Source organism: Gymnogyps californianus, chromosome 4 (genome assembly GCF_018139145.2).
Source record: "Gymnogyps californianus isolate 813 chromosome 4, ASM1813914v2, whole genome shotgun sequence".
Lineage (NCBI taxonomy): Eukaryota > Metazoa > Chordata > Aves > Accipitriformes > Cathartidae > Gymnogyps > Gymnogyps californianus.
In genome coordinates, this window is record NC_059474.1 from 82,181,067 (window position 1) to 82,195,855 (window position 14,789).

The window sequence follows — 14,789 nt, forward strand, 5'->3', positions numbered from 1 at the left end:
CCCGGACGCGGCTGCCGCCGGCGGGACGAGGAGCCTGGCCGGACGCACCATGAGCAGCCTCCCCGCCGACCGGGAGGGCGGCCCCGCCGACACCGGCCTGCCCGAGGAGGAGGTAGCGGGGGCGGGGGGGGGAGATACCTCCCCGCGGGGGGGGGCAGTGGGGGAATGGGGGGGTGGTGTCGGGGATTTGGGAGGGGAAGGGGTCCGGCATCCCCCTCCACACCCGCGATCCCCGGGGGCTGCGCTCCGCGGGTGCCCACGCACCCCACGCGGCGGGTGGGGCCGCGCCGGGGGGTGGTGGGGGGTGTGTGTGTGGGGGGGTCCCGTCGGCTTCTCCGGCCCCAGGTACCCGGGGCTGGGGTGGGGGGGAGCGGGGGACGACGACGAACGGCTGGCAGCGCATCCCCCGCTCCCGGCGACCCTCCCGCCCCCGGCGGGGCCACCGCATCCCCCCGGCATCCCCCCCCGGGTCTCCCCGCAAACACCCCTCCGCCTCCCCGGGGAAGACCTCCGGGCGCAGGGAGCCCCACTCAAGACATGCAGCTCCTCGGGGTGCGGAGGGGGGGGCAAACCAGCCTCACCCCCAGCCCCCGGGGCCGGTGCTCGGCGCTGCCGGGGTGGCTTGCGGGGTGACGGTGGGTACCACGCATCCAGCGGACTTCGCGTCTCCCTTCCAGTGGGTCTCACCCCAAAGATGGACGAAACGCTCTCGTCCCCACGGGAGACAAACCCCACGCCCCGCCGCGGGGACGAGAGCCGGTTTTCTCCCTTGCAACCGTGAAGTTCCTGGTTTTGCCCGTGACCTTGAGATGGGAATTTGGACTTTGGGAGGGTGAGAGCCGGCAGATAGGATCTCCTCCTCACCTTTCGCCCGCCGGGCTGCTCCGGCACGTCCCTGCTGGCTTTTCGGTGGGGTCTCTGGTTCGTAGACAATGCCAGGATGCACCGCAGCTCCGCTCGCCTGCTGTCACCTACCTTGATTTTTTTATTCCAGAGGCAGTTCTGGCCTGAAACTTCCCAAAGTTTCCCAAAGCGCTCCAATAATGGGGAATTTGTCCGCTGGCGGCCTTGCTGGGTACAGGGCAGACAATGCTGCCGGTTCCTCACGGGTGATGCAGCCATGTGGCTCGGATGGGCACGGTGGTGGGAGACGTCCGTGAAGGCCTGTTGCCTTTCCCAATGGCGTGGCACGTGCCGCGCTGGTGAAGGGCAGCCCTCGCCCTGCTCCCGGCTGGATCTGGGGGGCGAGGGGCCGGCCATCGCACTGCTGGCCCTCGAGGACCCCTGACCTTGCGATGCAGCTCTTCCCCGGGGGGATGCTGGACACGAGGAGTCCCTGGAGGGGACAGCTGCGAGGTGCCAGGGTCCCCCGCCATGCCGGGGACATGTTAGGAGGGCGATGGCCGCCCGTGCTTGCAAGCCGGGCTCCTCCGGTGCCGGGCAGGTATTTTCCCTGCACGAGTTTTTCCCAGCCCTGGCTGGAAGAGCTGGTGCTGGCGAGTATTTGCTTAAGCAGAAGAGAAGGAGGTTGCCCAGCTACTGTGCCCTACCTCTCCTCCTCCCCGGGGCTTGCCTTCCAGCCTCGTGCCCCCCCCAAAAAAAAGAGGGAGAAGCAGCGCCCGTCCTGTGGAGGTCAATCAGGGTGCTGCCAGGTGGGACAAGTCCCCGCTTCGGCCCCGTTCCTCCTGCCTTCCTCCCCGGGCTGGCAGGAGTCCCGCTGCCTGCTCCTGGCACCCCAGGGTGGCCTCCCCATCCCTCTCGCCTCCCCCGTCGGAGGGACCCCCCGGTGCAGGGGAGCTGTGAGCTGGGGGGATTCCCCACAGAGGAGCCTGGGGCTGGGGGTGGGGGGGGCCCCGAACAATTTGGAAAGGAGGTCACGTCACTTTGGCCGGGCGAGAACGGCATGTAAAAGGCTCGACGGAGGCCTTATTTGGTAGCGGAGCGGCTCTGGGGAGCCCGGCTCGTGGCCCTCGTCCCCATCCCATGCCAGATCCCTCATCCCGGGGGACCGGAGTGTGGAGAGGGGACCCTAGGGACAGTTTCTGGGGGGGAAGGTACCCAGTGAGTGGATAAGGTTTGCCCCCGTGGCCCCTGCGTCGCATCCCCCCGTGCTCCTGCTTCCTTTCCTCCTTTAAGCGCGGGGTCCGGAAGTTTTGGGAGCAAGCCCCGGGCGGGATACAGCCGTGCATGACCCCTGCCCGTGCCCGCCGCTCCTCCGCTCTGTTGCAATCCCCCATCTGCTCCCTTGGCTTCTCGCTGGCTTTTCCTCCACCGCTTCCTCGTTCCAGCCCCGGCAGCTCCGGACTCGCTCTTCCCCGAGGGCTGCTCCTCTCCTCCCGTCCTCTGCCGGACGTTTGGCTGCCGGTCCGGAGAAAACGGCTACGGGTGGCAGGGCCGGAGGCTGAGCCCGGTCCTCCCGCATCCCAGGGGTGAAGGAGCCGGCATCCCTCGGCCTCAGCCTTGTTTATGTCGGGGAGTTTTTGCGGGTTGATGGCGTGCGTACACCCAGCCCGGGAATCTAAACCCAGCCGAGGAGGACGCTCCATTAGTGGAGAGAGTATTTACGCAAGGACTAATCCCCGCGGGGCTGGAATGCACCCCGCCGCGGGGGAGGCAGCACCCCGCTTTGCCGGGGGCGGGGGGAAGCTCCGCTCGCCCCGTTTTACGGCTCGATCGCAGCCCCGTGCCGTCGCCTTCCTGCTCCCACCGGGGTCCGGCGGTGCCTCCCCGGCGGCGGGCAGCCAAGCGGCTAATCAGCTGGTAGAGAATTAAAGCGAGCCCCCGCTGAAAGGTGGCGGATGGGGAGCTGGGGTTGAAGGAGGCGATTAAATGCCTCGTGAATGAATCACCCGGACGCCTTCCGCCTCTCCCCTCCGGCCCCCGGCCTGTTAACGTTTACCGGGGGTGGTTTGTGCAGGGGCAGGGGAGCGTGACCGTGCCGGCGGGGTGCCCGGCATCCCTCGGAGCGCCCCGGCATCCCTCAGGGCACCCGGCATCCCTCGGGGTGCCACCATCTGATGAGGGTCCAAAGGCAGGCAAATGCCTCCCTGGTGCCTGCTTACCTTTGGGAGACAAACCTGGCTTCTGGCTTCATGTGAGGAGGAGGAGGAGGAGGAGGGCTGCCGGCGCTCCGCTATGGACCTCTCCATGCTGGGGCCGTCCTTGAGCCATGGTCTGGAGACCCCAGCCACCTCTTGGCCCAGGTCCCCGCCTCTCCTTGCGTGTCCCCAGCCCCGACCGTCCCAGCAACGTCCCCCCCAGACCCTCTCCAGCATCCCTTAAACTGGCCCCAGAGGGGACGTGGTATTTTGGGGACGGCAGAAGGTGATGGTGGGACGCAGAGGAGCAGAGGTGAGGGGGACGGGCCAGAAGTGAGATGGAGATGGCTTCCTAGGGAGAGGAGAGTAGCAGAGGCTAGGAGAAGAGTTTCTGCAGGGACAATAAAAGCCAGGAGGGGACAAATCAGGACCGAGGTGGTGGAGGTGGGATCCAGCGGCCCTGGCACATCTGGGAGCTGTGGGGCACAGCGGCAGGAGCAGAGGAGGACCGTGGAAAGGGGACTTTGTGCGCTCCTCCTGCCATCCCGTAGCTGTCATCCCCGCTGAAGGAAATCAAGGTGCTGGTCACCTGCGAGGTCCTGCACCCACAGCCAGCGGCTTCCCAGAGCAAACATCGGCACTTCTGACCTGGAAGAAACCTTTGGTTTCATCCCAAATTGTGACAAGAAGGAGAGATGGAGAAATGCTCCACCAAGAAGATACTCTGAAAAACGTCTGCGCAGCAGAACTGAAATGAAACAGCTCGGGCTGTCCTAAACTGGGGGTGTTTGGGCTGCGGGAATCCCACCGCCATGCTAACCCTTGCTCGGGAGCTGTAGGTCTGGCCCCGTCCCACAAGACACTCGGGAGCACGCGTCTCGCCCGCTCCACCTCCGAGAAGGGGATGTTTTTACCCTATGGAAGAGCATATACCTGCCTGCCGGCTGGCGATTTCTCTGCTAAGGCTCTTTTTCCGCCAACCCCCCCCCTTCAAGGGCAGGATTTTGCCCTGGGGGCGTTGCTGGTGGAGGATGGAGGCTGAGCCCCTGGGATCTCTGGGCACAGGAAAGCCTGGAGCAGCTCTGTGCGGGCTGAAGCTCCTCTTCCATTTAAGGGCAGGAGTAATATTTCCGCCTAAAATCTTTCCCTTGGCAAAAGGATATCCGTCCAGCCTGCTGGGAATTATCCCCGAGGACGCTCCCTTTCTCTGCCAGTCCCACCTCTTTTTAACACAGCCCAGATCCTCCCACCTGCTTGTTACCCAGCCCAGCCAAAGCACGCTGTTTACGTAGGACCTACTCAAAACGTCCCTTCGGCTGGGTACGCCAGCCCCCTGGCACCCTTTTGCGGGGTGCAGATGGCAAGCACCCATGAGCTTGTATCTCCTCCCTCCCCTCCGGCCCCCAAACATCCTTCTGGGGCTGGAAACCAGCTGGGGGATCCTTTGGAGCCCTTCTCCCTCTCCCGCTTGCCGCTGTATAATTTTACAGTTTAAAACTTGGCCGACCCGCATTTGAACTTTCAAAGAAAACAAGTCATTACCGAAGAGAAGCCCTTCCTTTGCGAGGCCGAATTTCGGAGGGTTTTTCAGGGTCTTTTATCTCTCCCATCTCTCTGCCGCGCGGCTACGGGGCTAAATGATCTGGCAAGCGGGGCTCGTAGGGGTTTGGATTTCAGGGACGTGGCAAATTGGCGGCAGGTTCTCCCCCGGAGTCGTCTCCGATGCCTCTGGTGTTTTCACGCAGCTCCCCAGGGAGAGGAGAGGCGGGAAGCCAGCGTGCCGGGGAGGACCAGAGGCTCGAGGGATGATGGAGATGAGGGGGACCACGCAGGGATGCTCAGCCTCCTCGGGAGGCAAACCCAGCTGGAGGGTGGATGTGTCCGGCGAGCCGATTCCCCGGATAGCAGCTGTGCTCAGGCGGACCTGCCTGAAGGGGATTTTTTTTTTTTTTCCCTAGGAAAGGATAAATTTGCCTTCTTTACATTGAATTTCATGGACTAAAGGGGAGCCGCTCCAGATGAATCCCTCCCCAGCCCCTGCCAGGAGAAATTTAGGTAGCGTCTCCATCAGGAGACGGTGCAGCATTGAACGCCTTGGGATGCTCCATCACCCTCTGAGCTCAGAAGACAGGCAGAAAGCTGGCCGGGGGTCCCCCAAGGCACCTTGGGGGGGGCTTCCAGCCCACTGTGGATGGTCCCAGTAGAGGGGACAGGCTACTGGGCTGTGCCTAACTGCAGCCCTGGCTCAGGAAGGGGTGAGGACGTGCCTGCGCTGATCCCATCCAGCCTGGAGCTCTCAGCATCCCTCTGGGCAAGGCCCTGAGCATCCTTTCCTGGCCCGAGCAAGGCTTGCTTTCCAAGAGGAGTCAAGCGTGGGATGGCTGTACTTTCATGGCTGGCTTGTTTTCTGGCAGCCCCATGCACCCAGCGATGGGTACCAGCACCCATGGGTACCAGCACCCATGGGTATCACCCGGGCTGTTGACACAAGGGCTATATGCAAACGGCCCTTTTGTTATTTAATAGATATAGGTCAGCCAGAGGTTTTGTTACACAAAGCAGGAATGTTTGCTGCTCCCAGGCTGCGAGATGGGGTAGATAGCTTATCTGCAAGAGAAAGAAGAAATGTCAGCAGAAGAATAGGCCTGGGCTGGCTGTTTCTGGCTGTTTCGAGTGTCTCTGTCCCAGGGAATGGGGCAGGCAGGGTGCCTGGCCAAAAAATAAAATAAAAAAAATAAAATTAAAAAAAAAAAAAAAAATCAAAGTTTTCCCCTCCTCCAGCCCAAATCTGGCAGCTTGGCACCCGGGGTGGGTGACCTTGGTCTAGCCCCTCCGAACCAGCTCTCACAAGGCATTTGGGTGCCTGAAAGAATAAGCTACAGCCATCAAATTTTCCAGATTACCTCCCAGTAAGATGCTACGGGAGCAGCAGGAGCGGGGCTGGCTCACAAGCAAGCCCGGAGCCAAGAAGGACGGCAAGGCAGGGACCCCACTGACACGGGCACCATCCCCGGGTGCCCAGCAAGAGCAGAGCTGGTGGGTGATGGCAGCCAGGGTCAGACCCACCCATGGGGACACAGCAGAGCTGAGACCAAGCCAGTAGCTCCCACCCAACTCCCCCTCAGCAAGGTCTGAGCCTAAATACAGCTCCGGGGCCGTGGGCAGGGTGCATGGGTGGGGGGGGTTCCAGGTGGGGCCGGTTGGGGCCATTGTCAGCCCCAGGCTCCCACGGGCCCCCGGCCATCGGTCACCGAAGTGTTTGGGTGAGATTTTGGGGATGAGGAGAGGGGGACCGGTAGCAGATCCAGCTGTCGGTCTCTTGCCCCACACCGCTCCCCCAGTTACGAGCTGGTTGTAAAGCAAAACCATCCCGGCACAGGTCTTGCCCAGGTGGGGTTTGCCCGTCCCCGAGGAGCCCCACATTCCCCCTCGGGGTCGGTGAAGCAGGGTTTCTGTGAGCCGCCCCGGCTTTGAGGATGCTGCACCACGGCAAACATTAGATCCACCCAAAAAGAGTTAAAACCCCTTAAAAGGTGACTTTTATAAATCGGGGTCAGGCTGCTTAAAACCAGCCCCCTCCAAAACAGGGCTGTTCCTCCACGAGGAAGAGTTGGGGTTTGCTTCTCCCGGTCCTTAATGAGCTGCTGCAATTAAACAGAGACAATAGGCATTGTCTGCAGAGTAAGGGCTCTGCTGGGGATGCCGGGAGAGACCCTGTTTGCCAGACCCGGGGTAGGAAGGCGCTGGGATGCTGGCAGCCTTTTTGACCCGGAGAGGACTCGGTGCGGTGAGGATGGGTCTCGGTTACCTTGCCGTGGTGTCTTAGCAGCTCGCTCCGCCGTCACCTGAAGGATGGGGACGCCCCTCCCCAAAAATGCCGCCATCCCCCAAGCGTGGCTTAAGGCTTTCGGCTGCCCTCGAGGTTCCCCTCGGGCTGGCATCGTCCCTCTGGCGTGCCACCACCTAAGGCTGCGGGAGGCGTGGGGTATCCCCAAGTTAGGGATGAGGGAGGGTCCCCAGGAAAACTCCTTTCTTCTTTTCTAGGTGAGGACACTCTTCGTCAGCGGGTTGCCTCTGGACATCAAGCCCCGGGAACTTTACCTGCTCTTCAGGCCCTTTAAGGTACGAGACTGGGGAGGGGAGAAGGGGGCTGGGAACGCGGGGCTGGCCCCCTGCGCCATCCCCATGGCCCCACCAACCTTGGTGGGATCTGGGAGCCCGCTGGTTTCCCCCCAAAAAGTCTAATTTGGTCATTTTATTCACAGAAACAAGTTCCTGTGCCTTTTTGCCCCCAATAAACTATAGGAAAATGGCATCAGGCGCTTTGATTGCACCGGGGTTTTAATTGCACGTTGACTTGCACCCCATTTAGCAGCAGAAGAGCGCTGGCTGCAAACCTCTCCAGCCTCTTCACCCTGCCAGACCTGCAGCTCAGACACCGGCTCTTTTCAAACACAAAGGAAAATATTATCAGGCATGCAGCATCCCTACAAAAATCCAGCGGCAGCGAGTCCCCGCGCCGGTGCCGAGCCTTGGCAAGCTCCCCCTGCCATGCCCGCCCGATGCCGCCCAGCTGTAGGGCTGCCGGGTGATGGATGTGGAAATTTTCCCTCTCCAAGGGGCAGCTAAATCGCGGGCATCTCCACCAAACACCCTCTTTTATTCTTTTCTTGCAGGGGTACGAAGGGTCTCTCATCAAACTCACCTCCAAGCAGGTAGGAGCCGCTCAAAACCGGGGCGAGCATCCCACGCCATGCTCCCACCCTCCCACCGGCACCGCTGGTCCCCAGGGTTGGGGGGGGAGGTCCCCCCTCTGCTCCCCGCCAGCCGGATTGATGGTGCCTCCTCTCCTTCCTCTGCAGCCCGTGGGCTTCGTCAGCTTCGACAGCCGCTCCGAGGCGGAGGCGGCGAAGAACGCGCTGAATGTGAGTGCACCCAGCCGCTCCATTTCTTCGGATTTTTTTCCCCCCCCCCCCCCTCATTTCCCCATCCCCGGATACTCTCCGAATTCCTCCATCCCGGGGATGTGCCGCCCCGGCCCCACCGCATCCCCATCCCTCCAGCCGATCCCCATCGGCTGCTTCTCATCTGCAACCTCCCTCCCGGGGAGGGGGGCTGCATCCCTCTTGCCTTTCCCAGGGCCATCCGGGAGGGCTTGAACCCTAAGGATTAGAGCCTTAGCTACGAGTCAGCGAGAGACGCCTTTCCCAGCCTCTCCTGCTTCTTCAGCGGGAAAAATCCCAGCTAAGGCTGCGAAAGAAAAAGCAAATTTCGCTTTCCTTTAGCAGCTCCCTCCTACCTCTGCGGAGTTAACCTCCTTGAAAACAGTCACGGGGAGAACCGCGTGGAGCCGGTTCTCCCAATTCCGCCCCGGGTTTTGGTTTGGTTTTTTTCCCCTTGTCTTCATTTTCAATGTAAAACTTTTTTTTTTTGGCTCCGCTAATCCCTCTGGATAAGAGCTGGGCCGCGCGGGATGCCGACTGCCAAATATGGTGCCGATGCTAAAGATGCCGGAGGAATGCGAGCTGCCTCGGGGCCCGGCAAATTAGCTCATTTCGAGGCTGGAAGATTTAAAAAAATAAATAAATAAATAAAATTGGGAGTTATTTTTGCTGCAGGGCTGGCAGGCGGCGGTGCTCGCCCACCCGCCATGCCTCCTTCCCTCCCGCAGGGCATCCGCTTCGACCCCGAGATCCCCCAGACGCTGCGGCTGGAGTTCGCCAAGGCGAACACCAAGATGGCCAAGAGCAAGCTGGTGGGCACCCCCAACCCCAGCACGCCTCTCCCCACCGCCGTACCTCAGTTCATCGCCCGGGAGCCCTGTAAGTACCGGCCCTGGCTCTCCCGAGGGAGCCCCGCGCGGTCCGCCCCCCCCCCGACCTGCCACCACGGCAGTGCCAGCAGGTTTTGGGGCGGCAGGCGCCAGGGCTTGCCCCCATCCTCGTTTGCCTCGGGCAAAAACGCCTTATTCAGGCAATTCGATGGCGTACGGATATCACGGGCGGATGCAGCGATGCCGGGCCCCCTGGCGCGGGATGCTGGAGGGAGCCAGGGTGCTGCGGGGGGGTGGTGATGGGGAACGCCAGGTCCAATTGGAAGCAGCAGCGCCCGCTTGCTGCAAGCACGGTGGCACGTGCCGGCCGGTGGCCAGGGGTCCCCCAAAGGCGGTTGCCAGCGCCGGAGAGGACCCGGGGGTAGGTGACAGCCGGCTCGGCACGGCGTGCGGGAGCGGGACGAGCCTGCGGTGCTGCTTCACCGCACAGGGGAGTTTCCGAGTCGCGGCTGGGGGGACCTCGGCGATGTCTTGCCGTGAGCGCGCCGTACCCGTTCCCGCTACTGGAAGAGCGTTTCTCGCGCGGACGCTGGTTCCTCGCCTCGCCGCTGCGCACGGGCACGAGCCGCACGCTCTCCTTCACGCCCGCCGACACCGGGTCCCCGGGGTAATTAAACCTCTTGGAGACGACGAGCCCAGCCCAGCCTCCCTCAGCGACGCACCCAACCCCATGGCATTGCTCGCCGCCGGCCGAGCCCCGCGTTTTCCCAGCGGGCGAGTTCGGCGTTGGCTTTGCGGGTCGTCTCTCGCCGGCGGCACCGGCGCGCCGCACTTCTCCGGGGGAAGCTCCAGCTCCTGCTCCCGCCTGCTTTAGCCGGGGGTGGGGGGGAGATGAGAAGGAAGGACCGGCGGTGCTGCTGACCGGCGCGTGGCGTGGCAGGGCCCACGGCCCGGCCGTCGCCGTTAACTCTCCTTCTTCTTTTCTTGCAGATGAGCTCACAGTGCCTGCACTTTACCCCAGTAGCCCTGAAGTGTGGGGGCCGTACCCTCTGTACCCAGCGGAGTTAGCACCTGCTCTACCTCCTCCTGCTTTCACCTATCCCGCTTCGCTGCACGCCCAGGTAATTCCGACCCATCCGCCACCACTGCGCTCACCCTCCCACCCACCCCGGACCCCCCCCCCCTCCCCTCCATTCCCTTCGGTGCTCGCCGCACCACTAACCTCTTGCCCGGCTAACAGGCGCTCACTCCCCTCCTCCCCGAGATTTAGGGACGGCACCCAAACCGAGCCGAGCGCCGGCAGCGGGGCGTGCGGGCAGCACCGCCTGCCTCTCCCCAAACACCTCGCTCTGCCTTCCTACCTTCGCTCTCGCCCGCGCCAGGGGCAGGCGGGGAGGGAGGGATGGGGGATGCTCGCCGGGGCTGGACCGTCCCCATCGCTCCCAGCACCGAACGACCCGTCCGGCTACCGGCACGGCACAAGACGGGGGCTCCCGAGCCCCTGGCCACCCCCCCCGCCGAGCATCGCTGGGCTGCGGCTTGCTGGATGCGAGGTGTGAAGCAAAGCGACTCTGACGGGGAGGAGAGGGCAAGCGAAGCGCAAATGGAGGACCCATCTTTTATTGACGAGGCGCGCTCTTGTCACAAGCGCTTTTCTTGTGCCGTTAAAAAATTAACCGCCCGCCCCGGGAGAGGAGCGGGGAAAAGAAAAGAAGAAAGGGAAATGGAAGGGGTGGAGGATTTCTTTGCAGTGCCAGCCTTCGGGACGTTTCCCGGAGCGGCATCGAGGGGATGCCGGGAGAAGACCACCGCTGTTGGTGGTGGGGGGAATGGGCAGCTGCCTCCCCAGCAGCCGCGCCGGACATCATCCCGGCTTTCACTCCTTGCCGCCGGCTCCGGCTTGGCAGTGAGGAGGAGGAAACGAGTGCACGGAAACAGATTTGCTGGATAAGCCGCATCCGAAAGGCTTTTGGCCCCGGCCTGCCGGGATTGAGCTGGGTTATCCGGAGCTGCCATCACTGGGAGCCGGAGGCAGCCGGCGGCTGGTTTGAGCGGGAGGGTGAGGAAAAAAGCTCGGCGTCCAGACCAGCCACAGCCTTTGGATGAAACTCTGGCTTTTCGGGCCCTGCTGTTTATAGGAAGAGCGGCGGTAAATATTATTGCAGCTACGTACTTGCCTTGTCAAATAACCGCTAACAGGCAGCACCTGCGCTGCTCGGGAGGCCGGGGAAATGGCCGGCGAAGGAAACGGAGGCGTAAGGAGGCTCCGAGGGCCCCCCCGGGAAAACCCAGGCTGAGACGTGATGTTAGACGCCGTTAGAAGAAGTACTATCCGCCGCGGTTGTAGAGCCAGCGTGGCGGGGAGGATGGCGGTGGCACCTTCCCCGTCGCCCCTGGGTGCTGGGGTGAAGCGGGCGCCGCTCTCCCGCTGGGGGCCGCAGCCTGGCCCCGTCCCCGTCCCCCTGCACGGCTGCCAGCAGTGCGGGTTTGGTGGGGAGCGTTGGAAAGGGGTGCCACCACGCGAGCCCCTCCAGCCCCCCCTCCCCGGCTGGGTCCTGCAGAGAACGGCAGGACGGGGAACCTCAGGACGGCGGGGCCACCGTGCCGTTATCCGGCAGAGCACCGAGCGCCCACGGGCAGGCGGCGAGAGCCACCGGGTTTTGGCGTCTGACGTTTTCCACCCCGCTTCCCCGTCTCACGCGGGCTTTGCAGGTGTTAAGAGGGGACAAGCCCACCTCCTGCTCGGTGGGACCGCGGTGCTGCCGTCCCCAGCTCAGTCCTGCGGCAAGTAGCGATGCCGGCTGCCGCGCTCGGCCCCAGCCGGTGTTACTGTCCGAACCGGAGCTGGGATGGCTGTACTGTTTGCGTTTCGATCTCTCTCCGCCCTGTGCCTGGGGAAGGCCGGGAAAGGGGAGCCCAGAGGCAGCCGGCTCTCGCCGGGGTGGGCGGCCACCACCCCTCTCACCCCGTGCCCCTCTTGTCTTTGCAGATGCGCTGGCTCCCTCCCTCCGAGGCTGGTTCTCAGGGCTGGAAGTCCCGTCAGTTCTGCTGAATGCCGGGTGAGTGCCGCCTCCCCGCTCCCGTCCTCCTGCGCCGGCGTGGTGGGCTGGGGGCTACCTCCACCCTTACCCTCAGCTCCCCTCGCCGCAACCCTCGGGGTCTTCGGCGGCTCAGGGTGGGTGGCCAGACCCTACGCCCGCGTTGGCGACGCCGCTTTCCGGCGGGCACCGAAGGTCCGGGTGCCCTTCTCGCCCGTAGGAAGGGGACATCTCTGCCACCATCCGCCCCAACGCTTTCCCAAATATCCCGGGGCAGGATGGAAAGGCAGGTCCGTGGCTCGCTGGCCCAGATCCCAGCCTGCCCCGACCATCCCAGCTGCCATCCCCCCCGCAACGCTGCGGATGCCTGCCGGGAAGCCTCCTGCGCCACATCCGCACCCACTTGCGGAGAAATCCCAGCGGATCCAAGGAGGCGGCGAGGCTCCGGCATCGGCTGCCCGTCCACCCGGCACCCGCAGCCCTGCGCCGTGGCCACGAGGCTCGCTCGCTCGGGGAGGGCAGGAGGAGCGGCCGTGGCTGCAGCCGACCTGAAACTTGGATCCGCAAAGCATTTACGAGCTATTTTAGGCCCAGCAGATAAAAATAGGGAGCGGCGAGGCTTTGGGAACCAGTGGTTCTTCCAAAATATGGAACGTGCCAATGTTTCCAGCTAAAACGTAAGCAGAGCCGTATTTGGGAAGGGGAGATGAGTGAATCCCTTGGAACGGGTCCGCCTGCCCGCAGCAACCCTGGTAGCCGCAATGGGTGGTGAGGATGGAGGGTCAGGGACCTCCCGGTTCCCTGCCAGGCTCCTCCAGCCGGGAAGGGCTACGGCACAGCCCAGCGTAGAGTTTTGCTGCCTCCCTGGCTCTCCCGTTTGCATCCTCCCCGTATTTGCTACCTGGAGCCCATCAGGGCAGGGTTAAGCTGCAAACTATACCCTCAGGAAGCGCCGACCCCGGCCACCACAAAATAACTTCTCCCCGCAGCACACCGACCTCAGCCCCTGGCTGCCATCCGCCCCTGCCAGCGTCCCTAACCCTCCGCTGTGTCCTCTCGCAGGTCTCAGGTGTGTGATGGTGGCCTACAGTCAGTCTTGTGGGTATTAATGGAGTCTTCCAAGGCGGCTACTGGGTTGGCGTGCTCTCCGCAAAACCACAGTGTGCTGGTAAGGCTGCAGCACGGCGCCCGGCCGCGCCAGGGGTACGCAGCCCCTTGGGCTTTGCTGCTTTGGGGAGGGGGTAGAGGGGCGAGGAAGCCAAGGTGATGTCCCCGAGGAAATGGGCAGCGAGGCGGGCACGTCCCTGGAATTGATCCCCGGAGGGTGGCATCGCTGCTCCCGCTACGGCACGGCACGGCGCCTCCAGCACCGACCCACGGCTCTGCCATTCCCGCGTTTATCGTTGTTATCTGGGGTGAGAGTTTCGACAGCCGAGGAATGCCTCTCGGCTTTGAATTACCCCCGGTAATCTCATCTCACTGCCGTCCTCTCTTCCTGCCTTGGATCAACAGAGACTGAATTCCTCTTAAGTGCAAAATTCAACTCAGACTTAACTCTCAGCTTCCCAGCTGGTGCCTCCTCAAGTTAAAACCCCAGGGGCTACAGCCATCGGGAAGAGCAAACTGGGACCAGCGGGGTCCTTCCCCTCTGCCCGGCCGACCGACCCCGGGATGCCGACAGCCCCGGCTCTCCCCGCAGGCGTTTCCCACCTTGCCCTTTCCCAGTTAAACAACTCTCCTTGGAGCACGGTCCTGGCACGGGCTGCTCTCCCTTCCTTGCCCTGTTTCCAAAACAAGCCTCCCTCTCCCCCAGGCTGCGGCACGGGAGCTTCCCCACGAAGGAAGAGAGATGAACCACAGCCCCTTTTCTGCTTTGCCTCAGCCCAACATAGTGGCTGGTTTTTTGTTGTTTGGTTTTTTTTTTTAACACCTCTCTCTGTTGTTACAGGCTTGAAAAAAAAAAAAAAAACCCAAAAAAACACCTCACACAAGTTTGGATTCCTCCAAGACTTTCCCACAGCCTCTATCACACATCTGCTCTCCTAGAAGAAAAACGAAAAGCATACCTAGTAATAATATTTTCCTCTTTTACACTGTATATTTGTAAGAAAGAGTGTGTTACTTCTGAAAGCATGGTTTGACAGGCATTGCTGTAGTGTTTGAAAAGTCTTTTCAAACAGAACCATAGGAAAGCAGACTACAAAAAAAGCAAAACGAGAGCAAGTATTTTTGTACCAAACCTCCTAAATAGGACAATCTTACACTGGGTCGGACCACAGGTTTTGTGCTTGACTTTCGAATGCCTGTAATTAAGAGTCTCTATCCCCCCCCACCCCGTCAGCTGCATGTCGAAGGCATGATGTTCACGTGCGTGCAGATGTCGAGACGCACGATTCGGGTCTGTAGGAATTGTGCTCCCTCTGGCACAGGAATTGTGCTCCGGCTGTGTCGGCAAGACGTCTGCGGACACTTACAGTATTACCGTTTTCTTCCCAGTTGTACCAAACGACAACCAGGCAGGACAATCAGAAACTTTCTTATGGTGATTTTTTTTTACCTTAGGGCTATGTTAATAGCTTGCTGTGCAAAGCTTCGGCACGGTACAACGGCTCGGATCAGGGATGGGCAGAGACAGCCCGCACATGTAGCAAGGTGACAATTTGCCTCCTCCTCCTGCCATGACTGCTTGAAGTTGTTACGGGGCAACGTAAACTGCTGTATGAGAAAAAAAAAAAACAAAAAAAACCAACAAACCCTCGGTTCGCCAGCTTACTCGAGGTTGGGCGCGAGTCCCGAGCGAGCCGAGGGGCTTAGACACGTACCTACCGTTACACCAAAGCGCTGGGCTGAACTGGGGTTTTAGCGTCAAGGTTATGCCGGTCCGGCGGCTCGCTGCGTAGCATTTCCATGTTTCCACGTACAAAGACAAGAAGGGAGGCT

The 14,789-nt window shown here is 62.0% G+C and overlaps 1 protein-coding gene across 1 annotated transcript; it reads left to right on the plus strand.

Annotated features, from left to right (window-relative positions):
* Positions 1-49: 49 nt before the first annotated feature.
* LOC127016091 (RNA-binding protein with multiple splicing) lies at positions 50-12,973 on the plus strand. Its single transcript, XM_050896417.1, has 8 exons — positions 50-112; positions 7,083-7,160; positions 7,715-7,753; positions 7,901-7,963; positions 8,710-8,860; positions 9,802-9,932; positions 11,801-11,870; positions 12,912-12,973. The coding sequence occupies exons 1-7, from the start codon at positions 50-52 to the stop codon at positions 11,861-11,863; spliced, it is 588 nt and encodes a 195-aa protein (XP_050752374.1). The 3' UTR covers positions 11,864-11,870; positions 12,912-12,973.
* The last annotated feature ends 1,816 nt before the right edge of the window (positions 12,974-14,789 follow it).

Bases quoted from the DNA above. Each gene is read 5' to 3' on its own strand.
- LOC127016091 (XM_050896417.1), top strand. From the start codon at position 50: ATGAGCAGCCTCCCCGCCGACCGGGAGGGCGGCCCCGCCGACACCGGC. The intron at 7,964-8,709 runs GTGAGTGCACCC...TCCCTCCCGCAG, and splicing joins CGGCGAAGAACGCGCTGAAT to GGCATCCGCTTCGACCCCGA. The intron at 9,933-11,800 runs GTAATTCCGACC...TTGTCTTTGCAG, and splicing joins CCGCTTCGCTGCACGCCCAG to ATGCGCTGGCTCCCTCCCTC.